The sequence below is a fragment of the Mizuhopecten yessoensis genome, unplaced genomic scaffold (genome assembly GCF_002113885.1).
Source record: "Mizuhopecten yessoensis strain PY_sf001 unplaced genomic scaffold, ASM211388v2 scaffold7713, whole genome shotgun sequence".
Classification (NCBI taxonomy): domain Eukaryota; kingdom Metazoa; phylum Mollusca; class Bivalvia; order Pectinida; family Pectinidae; genus Mizuhopecten; species Mizuhopecten yessoensis.
In genome coordinates, this window is record NW_018407185.1 from 858382 (window position 1) to 874496 (window position 16115).

Below are 16115 nucleotides of genomic sequence, written 5' to 3' on the forward strand. Positions count from 1 at the left end.
ATGATATAATGACCACATACACTGTACTACAATGCATGATATAATAACCACATACACTGTACTACAATGTATGATATAATGACCACACACACTGTACTACAATGTATGATATAATGACCACAAACACTGTACTACAATGAATGATATAATGACCACATACACTGTCCTACAATGTATGATATAATAACCACATACACTGTACTACAATGTATGATATAATTACCACATACACTGTACTACAATGTATGATATAATTACCACATTCACTGTACTACAATGTATGATACAATGACCACTTACACTGTACTACCATGTATGATATAATGACCACATACACTGTACTACAATGTATGATATAATGACCACATACACTGTACTACAATGTATGATACTATGACAACATACAATGTACTACCATGTATGATATAATGACAACATACACTGTACTACAATGTATTATAAAAGTATCTCGAACACTGTATTAATGGTATGAAATACATCATTATTTCACTAAAAACTGTCCCGATTTGGGTACTGTGACGTTAGACATTGATGACGAATGTGTTATATAACTTTCAAATTATATATATATCATTTCTGATCTCATTTCCCTTACTTACATCATGGAATTAGATCAGATTGCTATCTAAGTCCGTGCTCATTTTCCTATCTGGTCTGCTGTTTTTTAACATTTAGTGTCAGCTGTGTCATATAGAATGAAATTGTTATGTTGTTGTACCTTTTTACCAAATAAACTTGAAATTTGAAATCCGAACCCGCTCTATTAATATTAAAAATAAAAAATAAATGAAATAAATAATATAACGACTATATCATGTCTATGATTATCGATTGATGACGTTGTGAACAGAAATACCTGTCGGTCTGTTCATGTGTAAAGCACAAGGTCCCTAAGGACGTGGATTGTACATGTATTCAGAATTAGAACGTGTGAAAACCGATCTCATTCACAGCATATAAGACAATGGGATCTATGAATATTTTAGTCAAGGAATGACTAATGTTCGTATATATATTCCGTATTTTCCATTATGCCGGTGTGAACAAAACGTGTCACGTGACCTGTTCCTTTCGTGAAGGCAATACACAGTGTTTCTCCTTTAACAGTATATAAAGAGTACTAAGACAACAATGATTGGATGAGATTTTAATGTGCTTGTGTACGGGATGAATTCCAATAGTTTTAGACACATGTTTTAATTAAATATTTTATATGGTGAATTTATTTACCTGTATATGTGTGTGGATCCTGTTTTTGAATGGGTACAACAGTGGACGGTCGACGATTTCAATATAATCGTTCGGTTTCTATTATCAGTGAGCATGACTCGGATTTCGAAGATTTACCCGATGATTTCCAGACTGACACAATCACGGATGGGACGGACGGACCCCACGCGACAAGCCAAACCCTTGACGGCACGGGACAAGGTAAACATTTACTATGTACACCCATTTCGGGCCAAATGTTGAACATGTTTACAAACTTTTAAAGGTTAAAGGGGAACTACTCTGTCTAGTAAAATGTGTCGGTTGAAATATATACAATAAGTAGCTATATATAGTTGTACATTGCGTAAATAGTTAATACACAGGTACATTTCTGTACAAAGTCTTCTGTAAGGGATGATAATTTTATTATAAGAGATCATATCTTATGACGATACAAACGATGTAGTGTGCTGTAGATATATTTCATTGTTACTTTTTAGACAATATATGTAAGAATTAATAAAATTACAAAATAAATGATAAGAAAAAATCAGAAAAAAAAAAATCAGAAAAATACCCCACCAAAATATATTTAAACCAGATATATAATTTTACAAAGTTAAGCCATGGCTAGATTGTGTAGGTCATATGACCCTTCCTGGATCTAACTGTCAGTATTGCTTCTAAACCAAGAATAACATAAACGTTTATGTTCACTGCGACCAATGAATTCCATACAAAGTTAGGTTCACATATGTTCCACAGGAGCCTGAAATTCTGTTAAAAATAGAAAGGGTGAAAAAAACCCAAAAACTTACGATATATGCTTTATAAATAGACCTGTCGTTATGATATAAAGTATCACATACACTGTACTACAATGTATATAATGACTACATACACTGTACTACAATGTATAATTAAAGTATCACTTACCCTGTATTAAAATGTATATTAAAAGTATCACATATTTACACAGTACTACAATGTATAATAAAAGTATCACTTACACTGTACTACAATGTGTAATAAAAGTATCACTTACATAGTACTATAATGTATAATAAATGTATCACCTACACTGTTCTACAATGTATAATGAAAGTATCACTTACAGAGGACTATAATGTATAATAAAAGTATCAACTACACAGTACTTCAATGTATAATGAAAGTATCACTTACAGAGGACTATAATGTATAATAAAAGTACCACCTACACAGTACTATAATGTATGATCAAAGTATCACCTACACAGTACTTCAATGTATAATGAAAGTATCACGTACATAGTACTATAATGTATAATAACATTATCACCTACACAGTACTATAATGTATGATCAAAGTATCACCTACACAGTACTTTAATGTATAATAAAAGTATCACCAACACAGTACTATAATGTATAATGAAAGTACCACCTACACAGTACTATAATGTATACAATGACCACTTACACTGTACTACCATGTATGATATAATGACAACATACACTGTACTACAATGTATGATATAATGACAACATACACTGTACTACAATGTATGATACTATGACAACATACAATGTACTACCATGTATGATATAATGACAACATACACTGTACTACAATGTATGATATAATGACCACATACACAGTACTACAATGTATAATGAAAGTATCACATAGATAGTACTATAATGTATAATAACATTATCACCTACACAGTACTATAATGTATGATCAAAGTATCACCTACACAGTACTACAATGTATAATGAAAGAATCACCTACACTGTACAAAAATGAAAGTATCACCTACACAGTACTACAATGCATAATAAAAGTATCATCTACACAGTACTACAATGTGTAATAAAAATATCACTTACACAGTACTACAATGTATAATGAAAGTATCCCCTACACTGTACAAAAATGTATAATAAAAGTATTACCTACACAGTACTACAATGAATAATAAAAATATCACTTACACAGTACTACAATGTATAATGAAAGTATCACGTACATAGTACTATAATGTATAATAAAAGTATTACCTACACAGTACTACAATGTGTAATAAAAATATCACTTACACAGTACTACAATGTATATTAAAAGTAGCACCTACACAGTACTATAATGTATACAATGACCACTTCCACTGTACTACCATGTATGATATAATGACAACATACCCTGTACTACAATGTATGATATAATTACCACATCCACTGTACTACAATGTATGATACTATGACAACATACAATGTACTACCATGTATGATATAATGACAACATACACTGTACTACAATGTATGATACTATGACAACATACAATGTACTACCATGTATGATATAATGACAACATACACTGTACTACAATGTATGATACAATGACAACATACAATGTACTACCATGTATGATATAATGACAACATACACTGTACTACAATGTATGATACTATGACAACATACAATGTACTACCATGTATGATATAATGACAACATACACTGTACTACAATGTATGATATAATAACCACATACACTGTACTACAATTTATGATATAATGACCACAAACACTGTACTACAATGAATGATATAATGACAACATACACTGTACTACAATGTATGATATAATGACCACAAACACTGTACTACAATGTATGATATAATGACCACAAACACTGTACTACAACGTATGATATAATGACCACATACACAGTACTACAATGTATATTAAAAGTAGCACCTACACAGTACTACAATGCATAATAAAAGTATCATCTACACAGGACTACAATGTATAATAAAAGTATCATCTCATAGTACTACAATGTGTAATAAAAGTATCATCTACACAGTACTATAATGTATGATCAAAGTATCACCTACACAGTACTTCAATGTATAATGAAAGTATCACATAGATAGTACTATAATGTATAATAACATTATCACCTACACAGTACTATAACGTATAATAAAAGTATCACCTATACAGTACTATAATGTATAATGAAAGTACCACCTACACAGTACTATAATGTTTAATGAAAGTATCACCTACACAGTACTTTAATGTATAACTACAATGTGTAATAAAAGTATCATCTACACAGTACTACAATGTATAATGAAAGTATCCCCTACACTGTACAAAAATGTATAATAAAAGTATCACCAACACAGTACTATAATGTATAATGACAGTATCACCTACATAGTACTACAATGTATAATAAATGTATCATCTACACAGTACTATAATGTATAATGAAAGTACCACCTACACAGTACTATAATGTATGATCAAAGTATCACCTACACAGTACTTTAATGTATAACTACAATGTGTAATAAAAGTATCATCTACACAGGACTACAATGTATAATAAAAGTATCACTTACACTGTACTATAATGTATAATAAAAGTATTACCTACACAGTACTACAATGAATAATAAAAATATCACTTACACAGTACTACAATGTATAATAAATGTATCATCTACACAGTACTATAATGTATGATCAAAGTATCACCTACACAGTACTACAATGCATAATAAAAGTATCATCTACACAGGACTACAATGTATAATAAAAGTATCACCGACGCAGTACTACAATGTATAATAGACGAATCAACTACACAGTACTATAATGTATAATAAAGTATCACCTACACAGTACTATAACGTATAATAAAAGTATCACCTACTCAGTACTATAATGTATAATGAAAGTATCATCTACACAGTACTATAATGTATAATGACAGTATCACCTACATAGTACTACAATGTATAATAAAAGTATCACCTACACAGTACTACAATGTATAATAAAAATATCACTTACACAGTACTACAATGTATAATGAAAGTATCACCTACACTGTACAAAAATGTATAATAAAAGTATCACCTACACAGTACTATAATGTATAATAAAAGTATCACCTACACAGTACTATAATGTATAATAAAAGTATCACCTACACAGTACTATAATGTATAATGAAAGTATCACCTACATAGTACTACAATGTATAATTAAGATATATCACATAGATTATAATACAAATGTCATGTATAAAATAAGTATCACATATATTTTATTAATTACAGTTAATTCTTTCGTGTACATGTATACATACATTTAACCTAAATTTATAAAGCAAGTCGTATAAAAAATGATGTTGCTATAACATTGATTCAGGGATAAAATCTTTTCTTTTCCTTTCCCCAGGTAAGCAAAGCTTGTCCTTTTCACCGTTTTTATTTGCTTTTTCACCCCAGTCCCAGTGGAATGAATGTTATCTCGATTCTGTTTCAGTCATCAGTTTGAATGTCTGGAGTTGACTTGTGTAAATATATATATATATACATACATGCTACATATGATGGCAACTTGCACTTTTTTTTCTTAAGGATCCCTGTCCCATTGCACTGTGGTTTTTCGTTCAACTGCCCGTTGTCCATCTGTCGTCAGTCCGACATCTGTCATCTTTTCATTTAGCAACTTCTTCTAAAGAATTAAAAGGCCTAGAACCGTGATATTTGGCTGGAAGCTTCCTTGGAAAGGGAACAAAGTTTGCAAATGAAAATGACCTTGACTTATATATTCAAGGTCACAGGGGTCAAATATGTCAAAAATCTTCAAATTACTTCTTCTGAAGAATGGAAAAACCAAGAGAGGAAGGGCTATAAAGTTTGTTAAAGTTATCATGAATGATTTTGAGCCTCTTTCAAGGTCACTGAGGTCAAATGTGACCTGAATAACCAAATGTCAAAGGTAAAAGATATTTGACATGTAGCTTTATTAAGTCCATTTAAATGTCTCTGACATTTGTCCATTTTGAAGGTTAAGGTAAGATAGATTCATATATAGCAGGCACGACGCAGGCCCATTGGGCCTCTTGTTACTACATAAAATAATCTCTCCTTAAAGCTGACAATGCAAGTTAAATAGCTTTCAATTAAGTTAAAACAACCTTTTACTGGTATTGAGAACTTCCCCAGTGACTAAATCTTCTGGCTATTGTTTCTAAGGAAGCGCAAACATTTTCGTTTGTCCTTGCTTGGTAACTTAGCCTTTCACGTGCATAGAACCGCTTACACACAAAGAACTCTTAGTCTTCGTCGTGTAGAGGCTTTACTAGCAAAAACATGCACTCCCAGACCTGGGTGAAGTCAGCAATGTGAAATTTGATAATTGAACCATTCTCATGGAAATTATTGGAGTTAGAATTTTTTCACACATGATCTTATAACTAGTTGGATATCTAAAAGGTAGGCATCAGCGACATTCATATGTTTACAGAATACATGCAGGGCCATTTATTTTGTTGTTTTTTGTTTTGTTTTTTGGGGCGGGGAGGGGGGAGGGATTGACAATACGACTGATTTAAATATTTAACGCAAAATCATTGTGCGTTAAATATTTAAATCAGTCATATTTCACTATTATTTCCACTTTTCTTAGATAAATGATATCTTTCATGTGTTCCATAAATTGTCATTTTATTCAACTGTTCTCATAATAAATCTTGGTTCAAAATCATGAAAATGGTATATCTATATAAGTATAGTAGTGTCACTTTGCGCACACGTTGAACAAACGATAACCGATTTGACAGGTATAGTTTTTTTTATACCTAGGGAGACCCTACTTGTTTCCAAGCAAATACACTCTAAAATGTTGGTGTTCTTTATTGAACACTCTTTATATCAACACCCATCCATGGCCGAGTCATTATGGCTGATTTTCCTAAAGCCTTGATAGAGCCTTTCTTCCCTTTGGTTTGTACTTTCAGTTTGTGTGGGGACTTTGTGTTTTACATAATTTCATACGACTGTACCTACTTTATATAAACATTTTTGTATTGGGTAATCAACAAATAAATAAACTTAGTCAGACTCAGAATACAGAACATTTCCTGAAGCCAATTAAACACCATGCATGCACTGGACGTCAGTGTGTCACTTTCAATATGATACTTTCTACAGGCTGTTGTTAAAAAGATTAATGTTACCTTTTTGTTGAAGTGAAATTAAATTGAGATGACAAAAATTCTAAATAATATATTTTTAGATACTTGACTGAGTAAACATACGCTTCACTGATCGTTTGTCTAATGAAGATGACAATGTACATGAGTACATATGTATACATACCGTAATGATTCATTGAAACGTCACACATAGACACTTATAAAACTACCTGAACCTTTCTACAATCCATATTTACCAACCTGAAGTAAGTGTTTAAAATATGTATTGTAATATGTAAATATTCAATAAACAAGAAGTAGGTCTTGTTGAATTGTAATTACATCAGTACTTAAAAAATTATATTGACAGATTTTGCTTGGCCTAAATAAGGGTCATACTGAAGGCAGACAGAAGAATCCTAAGTACATGTGTAATTGTCTGAATATGACCATAAACAGCTGGAAAACAACAAAGAAAAACAAGAGTATTAAAGTGTGCATGGAATATGACCCATTGGGAAAAACGATTGGTCAGCCTCTGACACTACTACCGTATATAGCTAGTACATGTATATGATGCAATATGCAAATGAGGTGCTGATCCCATAAATAAAGAACATGTAGGGAAATATTATTTTGGGGTGGTGATACATACTCAGGCCAGTTTTAATCTTTATAAAAGCACACCAAAACAAACTTTTCTCCTTTAAATATAATAAATACTTGAGTGCATTAATAGTTAGTTATTGTAGTGTGCACATGGCAGGTTTGTATGCATGTACACACACAGTTACGGTCGTCTTTTAGGCTTTACACTGATCGTGAGGACTTATATAGGCTATAAGCCTGTTGTCCAATCCTTTTGACATGGTGTAACATTCTTCTTTGTCAATAAAATTTGTCGAAATTCAAATTTACACCAAAAGAAATTTCTCTTTAGCACAGTGTGAATATACTCCAGCACTTAACAAGAAGTTCAATTGGTAGGGGAGCAGTTCATTGGTAGCTATTAAGGGCAGCCGACTGACAACTTCGGGGTTGCTGGTTTGATTGATATCCCTTGTGGAAGAACACTTATCTATAACTCCATATCCTGTTACAAGTGGTGTCCATGCATGGCCCTCACTGTGGTAAAGGGGAGTTAGAACCTGAGTTGTTGTGTTGTTTGAGGTTTGAACACATTTTGAAATGGGTAATTAATTGTGGCAGGTTTTAATTGTACAAATAATTACAGTCACTTTCTAGAAGGAAAAATTCCTTTTAGCTTAATCTGTAATAGGAAAGAGAATAGTGTGCTTTCACCGGGGATCGAACCCTTGATCACAAGGTTCCTAGTCGGATGCTCTACCACTGAGCTAAAGGGAAATTCCCTCTCGCTCGAAGCTAGAAGGCGACCTTAATCGTATGTACAATTAAAATCTGCCACAAATCCATAGAGCAGCAGACAAGGAACCTGGTCAAGGTCTCTGGTTCAATCTCTAGTGGGAGCACACACACTATACTCTTTTTCTGTGACAGTATACATCATATTGAGACATTAGATCAATCTAGATCTATATTTGGATTCCGTAAAATGGGAATGTAAATATATATCACACATATATGTTTCTTATTTATATAATGACTAATAACCAGTATATATAACGTCACCTCTAAATAAAGGATGAATAGTATGTTCAATGTATTGTATTAGCCTCTGTATACACAATCCAGCATCTACAGTATATATTTGATTCAGTTTCTGATACTTATCGGAAAACCAACTGTTGTACTGTATATAATGTGTTGAGGAAAATGGGCTATATTTAGCTAGGTATGTTTCTACTTCAGTATATCTTCACCATATGGTACACAAGTCTTGAATCCATACTGAACCCTGCTGAATATGAAGATCGTATTAAGGTCAATGTAGGAGTGTATTGCTAAACAGAAATAGGAAGTACATCCCTAGTTGAAAATCCAATGTAGGGAGACAGTATCACAATTTCCGCATATTCTAATGTTTAATATTAAACTGATGAATATTGTATGTTTATTATTGACAGAACAGTGTGTTCTTTCAATATTAAAGTATTTCAAAGCAATCCAGGCATTAATTAAGTTGTTTTTTAATCAATGAGTCACATGTGTCCATTGTTCTGTACTTCAGGAAACCGGCTACCTATTTCACTAAGTGTGAAGTTTTTCAAGAACGATAACTCTTACATGCAAATACTATGTGTATATGGTTTTATTATAAAATGTCAATTTTTAATCGTTTATAGATAATTAATTTTACACAATTTCAGCATTTATGAAATTGATATACATTAATGCAATACGAATCTATGTCAGTATCATTTATATTGACATTTTTTTGCAAAACATTGTGTGTTTTTTTTTTTTTTCAAAATTCACTCCTTTTTACATAAATTTCCATTTAAAATCCTTAAAATTCTGACAACATATACTTTTTTTGTGGCAGAAATTTTTCTTTACTTCAAAGCAATATAACTACAAAATTTGAAGAAATTCTACAGAGAAATAGCGACACAATCATATTACCTTAAACAATGTTTTTTCAGTTCAATATGTATTTGTCTGAACTAGTGTTACTCTATCAAAGTACATACCATTGCCATGATTAGTGGTCAGAATGCTTTAAATTCGGCTTAAGGAGCTCTACTTGAGGCAAGGCAGTCTAGTGGTAGGACGAAAGGGTAAATGCGGGTTTGAGTCACGGCACAGCACTGTGTTGTATCTTTGAGCAAGATACTTTACTCCGCTTGTTCCAGTCTACTCAGCTGTAAAATAAATGAGTACGTGGTTGGGCAGTGCTAGACTTGTTGAATGCATATGCTAGCTGTTAGTGCAGGAATAGCAGCTCCAGCTGTCTGCTCCCCAGGGAGTTGAGAAAGGTAGTGGCTGGTTGCAAAGGCCCTATATATATATAACCACAGATAATAACTTGTAAACCGCTTTTATACGACCTGCGAACTAGGTTGTGATAAAGCAGTATATTAAAGAACCTCAAATTATTATTATTATTATTACATGTACGTATTATAGCGGTTGCTTTGTAAAAGGTAGCATTACTGTAGGACTCGTATTCAGGATTGAGAGTACTTGTATCTTTAAAAAGGGGCACCAGTACTTATATCATTTAGTGGGTGGTTGGGTGGCCAAGTGGATAGCACACTTGCCTTTCACCAAGGCGGCCGTGGTTTGATTCCACGATTGGACGTGAAAATGTTGGGCCGGCGACCACATGGGTTTTCTCCGGGTACTCCAGTTTCCTCCCATAATAAGATCCCCCACGCGCTAACATCCGGGCCAGCAAGAGTAATTAATTGATATAAGTTGAAATAACTTGTTTCATAATTGCTGTACAATAAATAAAGTTTATGTTTATATATCATTTCAGTAAGCGCTGGAAAACTGTATGATGGACTTTTGATGGAAGTGATGGAATTATCATTAGGGCTCAATAACAGTGAATGACTACAGAAGGACTTTAACCCTTTCACCACTTATACCATAATGGACTCATCCAGATCAATGCATGGTAGAGTCTACTAATGTTACATAGGGGTGAAAGGGTTAATAAGCTAAAATAGATCTAGATCTGTTGCCCGATTGCAACTCTAGGGCGGACCTCTGTATTTATTCGGTCCTATAAACTCTGTAGATTTATCAGTTTCTCCTTTACACACCTGTGGTTCATCCATTGTCAGTGTATAATGTGACCGGTTGTATTGTTATGCTACCATATCCAGGGCATGACATTTCAGTGTACATCGGATAAGATGGCACTTCAAAATGGCCACTAGCCCTACAGCCTCAGTAGTGGACATCTCCTTCAGTTAAGTTAGGTTTATTTACAGATACAGGATATATAAAGATCCTCTTCATCGGACTCAAAATCATAACATTGAAATATTTAACAATAGAAGAATGTGACGTTACTTGGATCATTAATGTATTTCAGATCTATAATGCGTCCTAATATAGCTGATAGGAGGATTCATTAACCCTGACGATTTAAAGCTGACAGTGCAATTTGAAAAGCTTTCAATTGAGATATATATATTTCATTTTTTTTTCAAAGTATTTTTGGGGGGTTTTGAGATCTCCCCCATCTCTTCCGACTATCGTTTCTAAGGAAGTGTCGACATTTGAGTTTGTCTTTGCTTGGTAACGAGTATGGGTCTCGCTAGGTATAAAAGGTGCGTTACCTGTCAAATCGGTTATCATTCTACAACTGACCGTCTCGCGATTCAATGCACCGCGCACCCTGATTGGAAATTGATATAAAAAATCAAATGCACTCACCTCTCAGACTTTGAAACACTGTCAAGCTGGCTGTTACTTATATGGCACATTCTCGAAAATTGTGTATCCAAAATAGAAGGTATATTACTGAACATACTACAAATCCCATATCATCGGTCTTTTACCTGCATAGAACTGCACCAACACACGAAAACTTTATTATGAACTTGTAGTCTTCGTCGTGAAGACGCTTTACTATCAAAACACGTGCGAAATGTGACACTCCTAGGTGTTAAGTCAACAATGTGAAATTTGATAATTGAACCGTTCTCATGTAAATGATTGGAATGAGTATTGTTTTCTTGATAGTTTTTTGTTTTTTTGTGGGGCGGGGGGCAGGGATTGTGCATTACATATTTTAACTGGTCCTATTTTACTACTATTTCCACTTTTCTTATGTGTTCCATTTCAATTTTATTCAACTGATCTGATACAAAATGTCGGTAAAATATCGTGAAAGTGTCATTTAAAAGCTTTTTTACTTGCACTGTCAGCTTTAAGCTTGCACTTTGAATACCACAGTGATCAGAAAATTCATAACAGAATTCCTAATTAATGGGCTGCAAATTCAAAGCCTTTGAAATTTTAGTTCTTCTCTTGAATTATAATTAATGCAGTGGTTATATTTAACCCTTTACCTTAATATAACTGGAAACGTGACAGTAGGGGAAAACTGGAAATAGGACGAAACTGGTCATTAGGAGGAACATATTAAATGAGTTGGAATGGATTGTACAGTGACAATTTCTGTGTTTAATATTTAACCTTACCTCAGTGATAGGCAGCTGTGATAAGTCGATCAATGACGCTGTACATATATATATATATATTATAGTGTATGTACAATTCAATGTCTAGGCCTTGACATTTATTTCTGTCAGTTTTAAGGCATTTTTACAGCCTCTCTAGATCTGCTAAGCTATATAGCTAGGCCATCATATACATGTATATATATATATATATTAGTGTATGTACAATTCAATGTCTAGGCCTTGACATTTATTTCTGTCAGTTTTAAGGCCTTTCTAGATCTGCTAAGCTTATAGCTAGGCCATCATATACATGTATATATATAAATATCTACATACAAGTAGGGTTGATTTACTGTATGGCTTCTTCTTAATACAATGTACTTGTATATTAAAGTACATATTTTTATTCATACTGTAAATATGTGGAAATGCTGTATGTGCTGGAGGTAATGATTTAAAAGATTTTATAACGAAATGTGGGTGTGATAGGCTGGCTATACCTAGATTTTATTGAGATCTGCGGACTTTCTTGATGACAGCTATATATATATATATATTATAAAATTCTTAACAACGAGTCTTTAGTACTTTCATCTCTTCTAGTAGATTCTTCAGACTGTTTATTTGAAGTATTGACGTCATAAACTATGACGTCATATAATAGTTCGCCATAATCATATGATAAGATATAATAAGATTATCATTTACATGAGAACGGTTCAATTATCAAATTATATATATATATAAAGAAAACATTGAGAAGTCCTTGTGTTGGAATTAAATATAAAAAATAATTTCTTGTGTAAACAACTATGACCTCACAATTAATGCCTGTTTTGAAAATAAACAGTCTTCTGATGAACGGGGAATCAACCCGAGAAAGGCCTAGAGACGCTATCTCTGTCTTTTGTTTAATTTTTCATACATGTATATATATATATATATATATAGAATAAAATAATATACATGTAAGATCTACCGCTAGGCCTTTCTGCCTTCAGGCCTTCTTTAGGCGAATCTGCCTGAAGAAGCCCTAGACTAATTAAGGCCTTAGCGGTCGATCCTACATGTATATTTATTATTTTATTCTATATTTTCCTTCGTAAGGACTTGTTTATTTATTACCTACTATATATATATATATATAATATTTGATAACAGGAAATACAGTACTACAATATATACTGTCTATAAAAAGTCACAGGAGTAGTCACTTTGTCACTGTAAGACAAACATACATCACTTTATGTCAATACCATTATCAAATACTGTCTGTGTTTATCAGAGGGGTCATTTAAGGCCAGACCATAAAGTATTCATGTTTTCTGGGTAAATTATTCACAGCCAGCTGCTTACCTTATATAGGATAGGGTCTTGTATATATGTAGACGCACATTTACCTTGTATACATATAACAGGGATGTACAATTAATTTCATAGCAATTTATAGGAGTTAATTGGCCCACAGGCAGATTTAGGAAAATTGTACTGGCTCAACCTATATTTTTATGTTAAATATTAAAAAAAAATCCCCATCCCCATTATAAAGTTTTCTAACACATGTCAGGGCCGGGCTAGTGTAATTGTAGACCCTTGCATACTTTGTAGAAAAAAAAAGAACATTTTTAGGGCCTGGCATCAGATATGTATAATCACAGTGTCAGTCAAGTCTTTTCGTCCTTCCATCCACGCTTTTGTTTCTGCAGATTACCTCAGCATCTAAAAGACTAAACTTTTTGAAATTTGACATGGTGATACACTATACAATAGTAAAGATGTTGTTAGGTCTATATATGTCAAGGCAACTGTTGCTAAAATTAGACCGGGGCAGTATGTAAATGTATGGTGTATGTCAGTTTAACAGTGCAGGATAGACAGCTCCTTCTCTCATCTTTTCTATTCTTTCACTCCATACTTTATCTCTTCTTCTCATTTTTCTTGTCTTTTCTTCGTCTGCTGGATAACAGAACTACTCGGTAGTGAAGCGGACGTAAAACCAATCAATCAATCATCGTCAGTTTAACATACAGATTCCATAAAGCTGTGGTTTCAGTAAAATGTGTGTATATTGGATAAATAACCTTCCTTCTTAATGATTCCTTACTCATGATCATGGTACTTAAAACAGTTCTTAGGTGTTGAGTACATACATGTAGAAGTATTCCCAAATATTTGCAATCTGAAGCATCTTTATTGTTAGTGTAAAGAATATCTTGCATTTTTACAAAACCAATATTCCGTCTTTGCATATTGCAGAGTTATCTTCTCTTGTGAGCAGGTACTGATTGTTACGTCATTGGTTTGTGTGAGAAAATTATGTTGTTTTTTCTCAAAAATTGATGACGTTACTCTCACAAACAAATGACATAACAATCAATACCTGCTCACAAGAGCAGATAACTCTGCAATACGAAAAGACGGAATATTGTCAGCTAAATGTTCGCTAAATATATATTGATATTCTAGATCTCATGTTGCAAAGGCTTGAGGAGAAGATTACCAATACAATATATTTGTGTTGTATTCATAGCACTATTAACACAGATTCTACCTGTATTATACCTTATATATATATAGGGACTTGAAGCAGAAATGTAAATGTTAAAATAGTTCATAAAATCAAATCAGCTGATGGGATTTACCAAAACCTAAAATTGTATTTTAGTAGGACAAATATTTGGGGTTGGTGTATATGTATATATTACGAGAAACATTTTTTTTCGTTTTGGCCTTAACCCTTCAAATTCATGAGTGACCACATGAGTGTGACCTTCTATATCTTGAGGATATATATATAAGGTCAGTCGTTTGCCACAGTCCCATGAAATCTGATCATCATATCACTGTACAAAATCAGAGATACCATAGCATTTAAGTTTGAGGTTACCATACATATACCATATTGTATCTAATTACCACCCTCACCACATACTACATTACCGTACCAAGTGTAATAATCACCCTCATAAATACTACGCTACCGGATCTAGTGTAATAATAATGTATTTACTGTTCTAATCACCCTCATAAATAATACAGTATCATAGTTAGTGAAATAATCACCCTCATAAATACTACACTACCGTACAAAGTGTAATAATCATCCTCATAAATACTACACTACCGGATCTAGTGTAATAATAATGTCTTTACTGTAATAATCACCCTCACCACATACTACATTACCATACCAAGTGTAATAATCACCCTCATAAATACTACGCTACCGGATCTAGTGTAATAATAATGTATTTACTGTTCTAATCACCCTTATAAATAATATAGTATCATAGTTAGTGTAACAATCGCCCCCTCTCAAAAAACTATGCATGTGTAATAATCACCCTTACAAATACTATATTACACCACATACTACATTACCGTACCAAGTGTAATAATCGCCCTCATAAATACTACACTACCGTACAAAGTGTAATAATCATCCTCATAAATACTACACTACCGGATCTAGTGGAATAATAATGTATTTACTGTACTAATCACCCTCCCCACATACTACATTACCATACCAAGTGTAATAATCACCCTCATAAATACTACAACTCCATATCTAGTGTAATAATAATGTATTTACTGTAATAATGACCCTCACCACATACTACATTACCGTACCAAGTGTAATAATCGCCCTCATAAATACTACACTACCGTACAAAGTGTAATAATCATCCTCATAAATACTACACTACCGGATCTAGTGGAATAATAATGTATTTACTGTACTAATCACCCTCACCACATACTCCATTACCATACCAAGTGTAATAATCACCCTCATAAATACTACAATTCAATATCTAGTGTAATA

The 16115-nt window shown here is 33.0% G+C and overlaps 2 protein-coding genes across 2 annotated transcripts in view; one reads left to right on the plus strand and one right to left on the minus strand.

The window, feature by feature from the left end:
- Positions 1-16115, minus strand: part of LOC110454163 — a 223410-nt gene that overhangs the window by 120054 nt on the left and 87241 nt on the right. The gene's annotated exons all lie outside the window — the stretch shown is intronic.
- The window catches only part of LOC110454166 (phospholipase D1-like), a 90815-nt gene that overhangs the window by 11411 nt on the left and 63289 nt on the right, over positions 1-16115 (plus strand). Inside the window, exon 2 of the mRNA XM_021503541.1 lies at positions 1340-1452. Within this exon, the coding sequence (XP_021359216.1) occupies positions 1340-1452 (113 nt within the window). The remainder of the gene's footprint in view (positions 1-1339; positions 1453-16115) is intronic.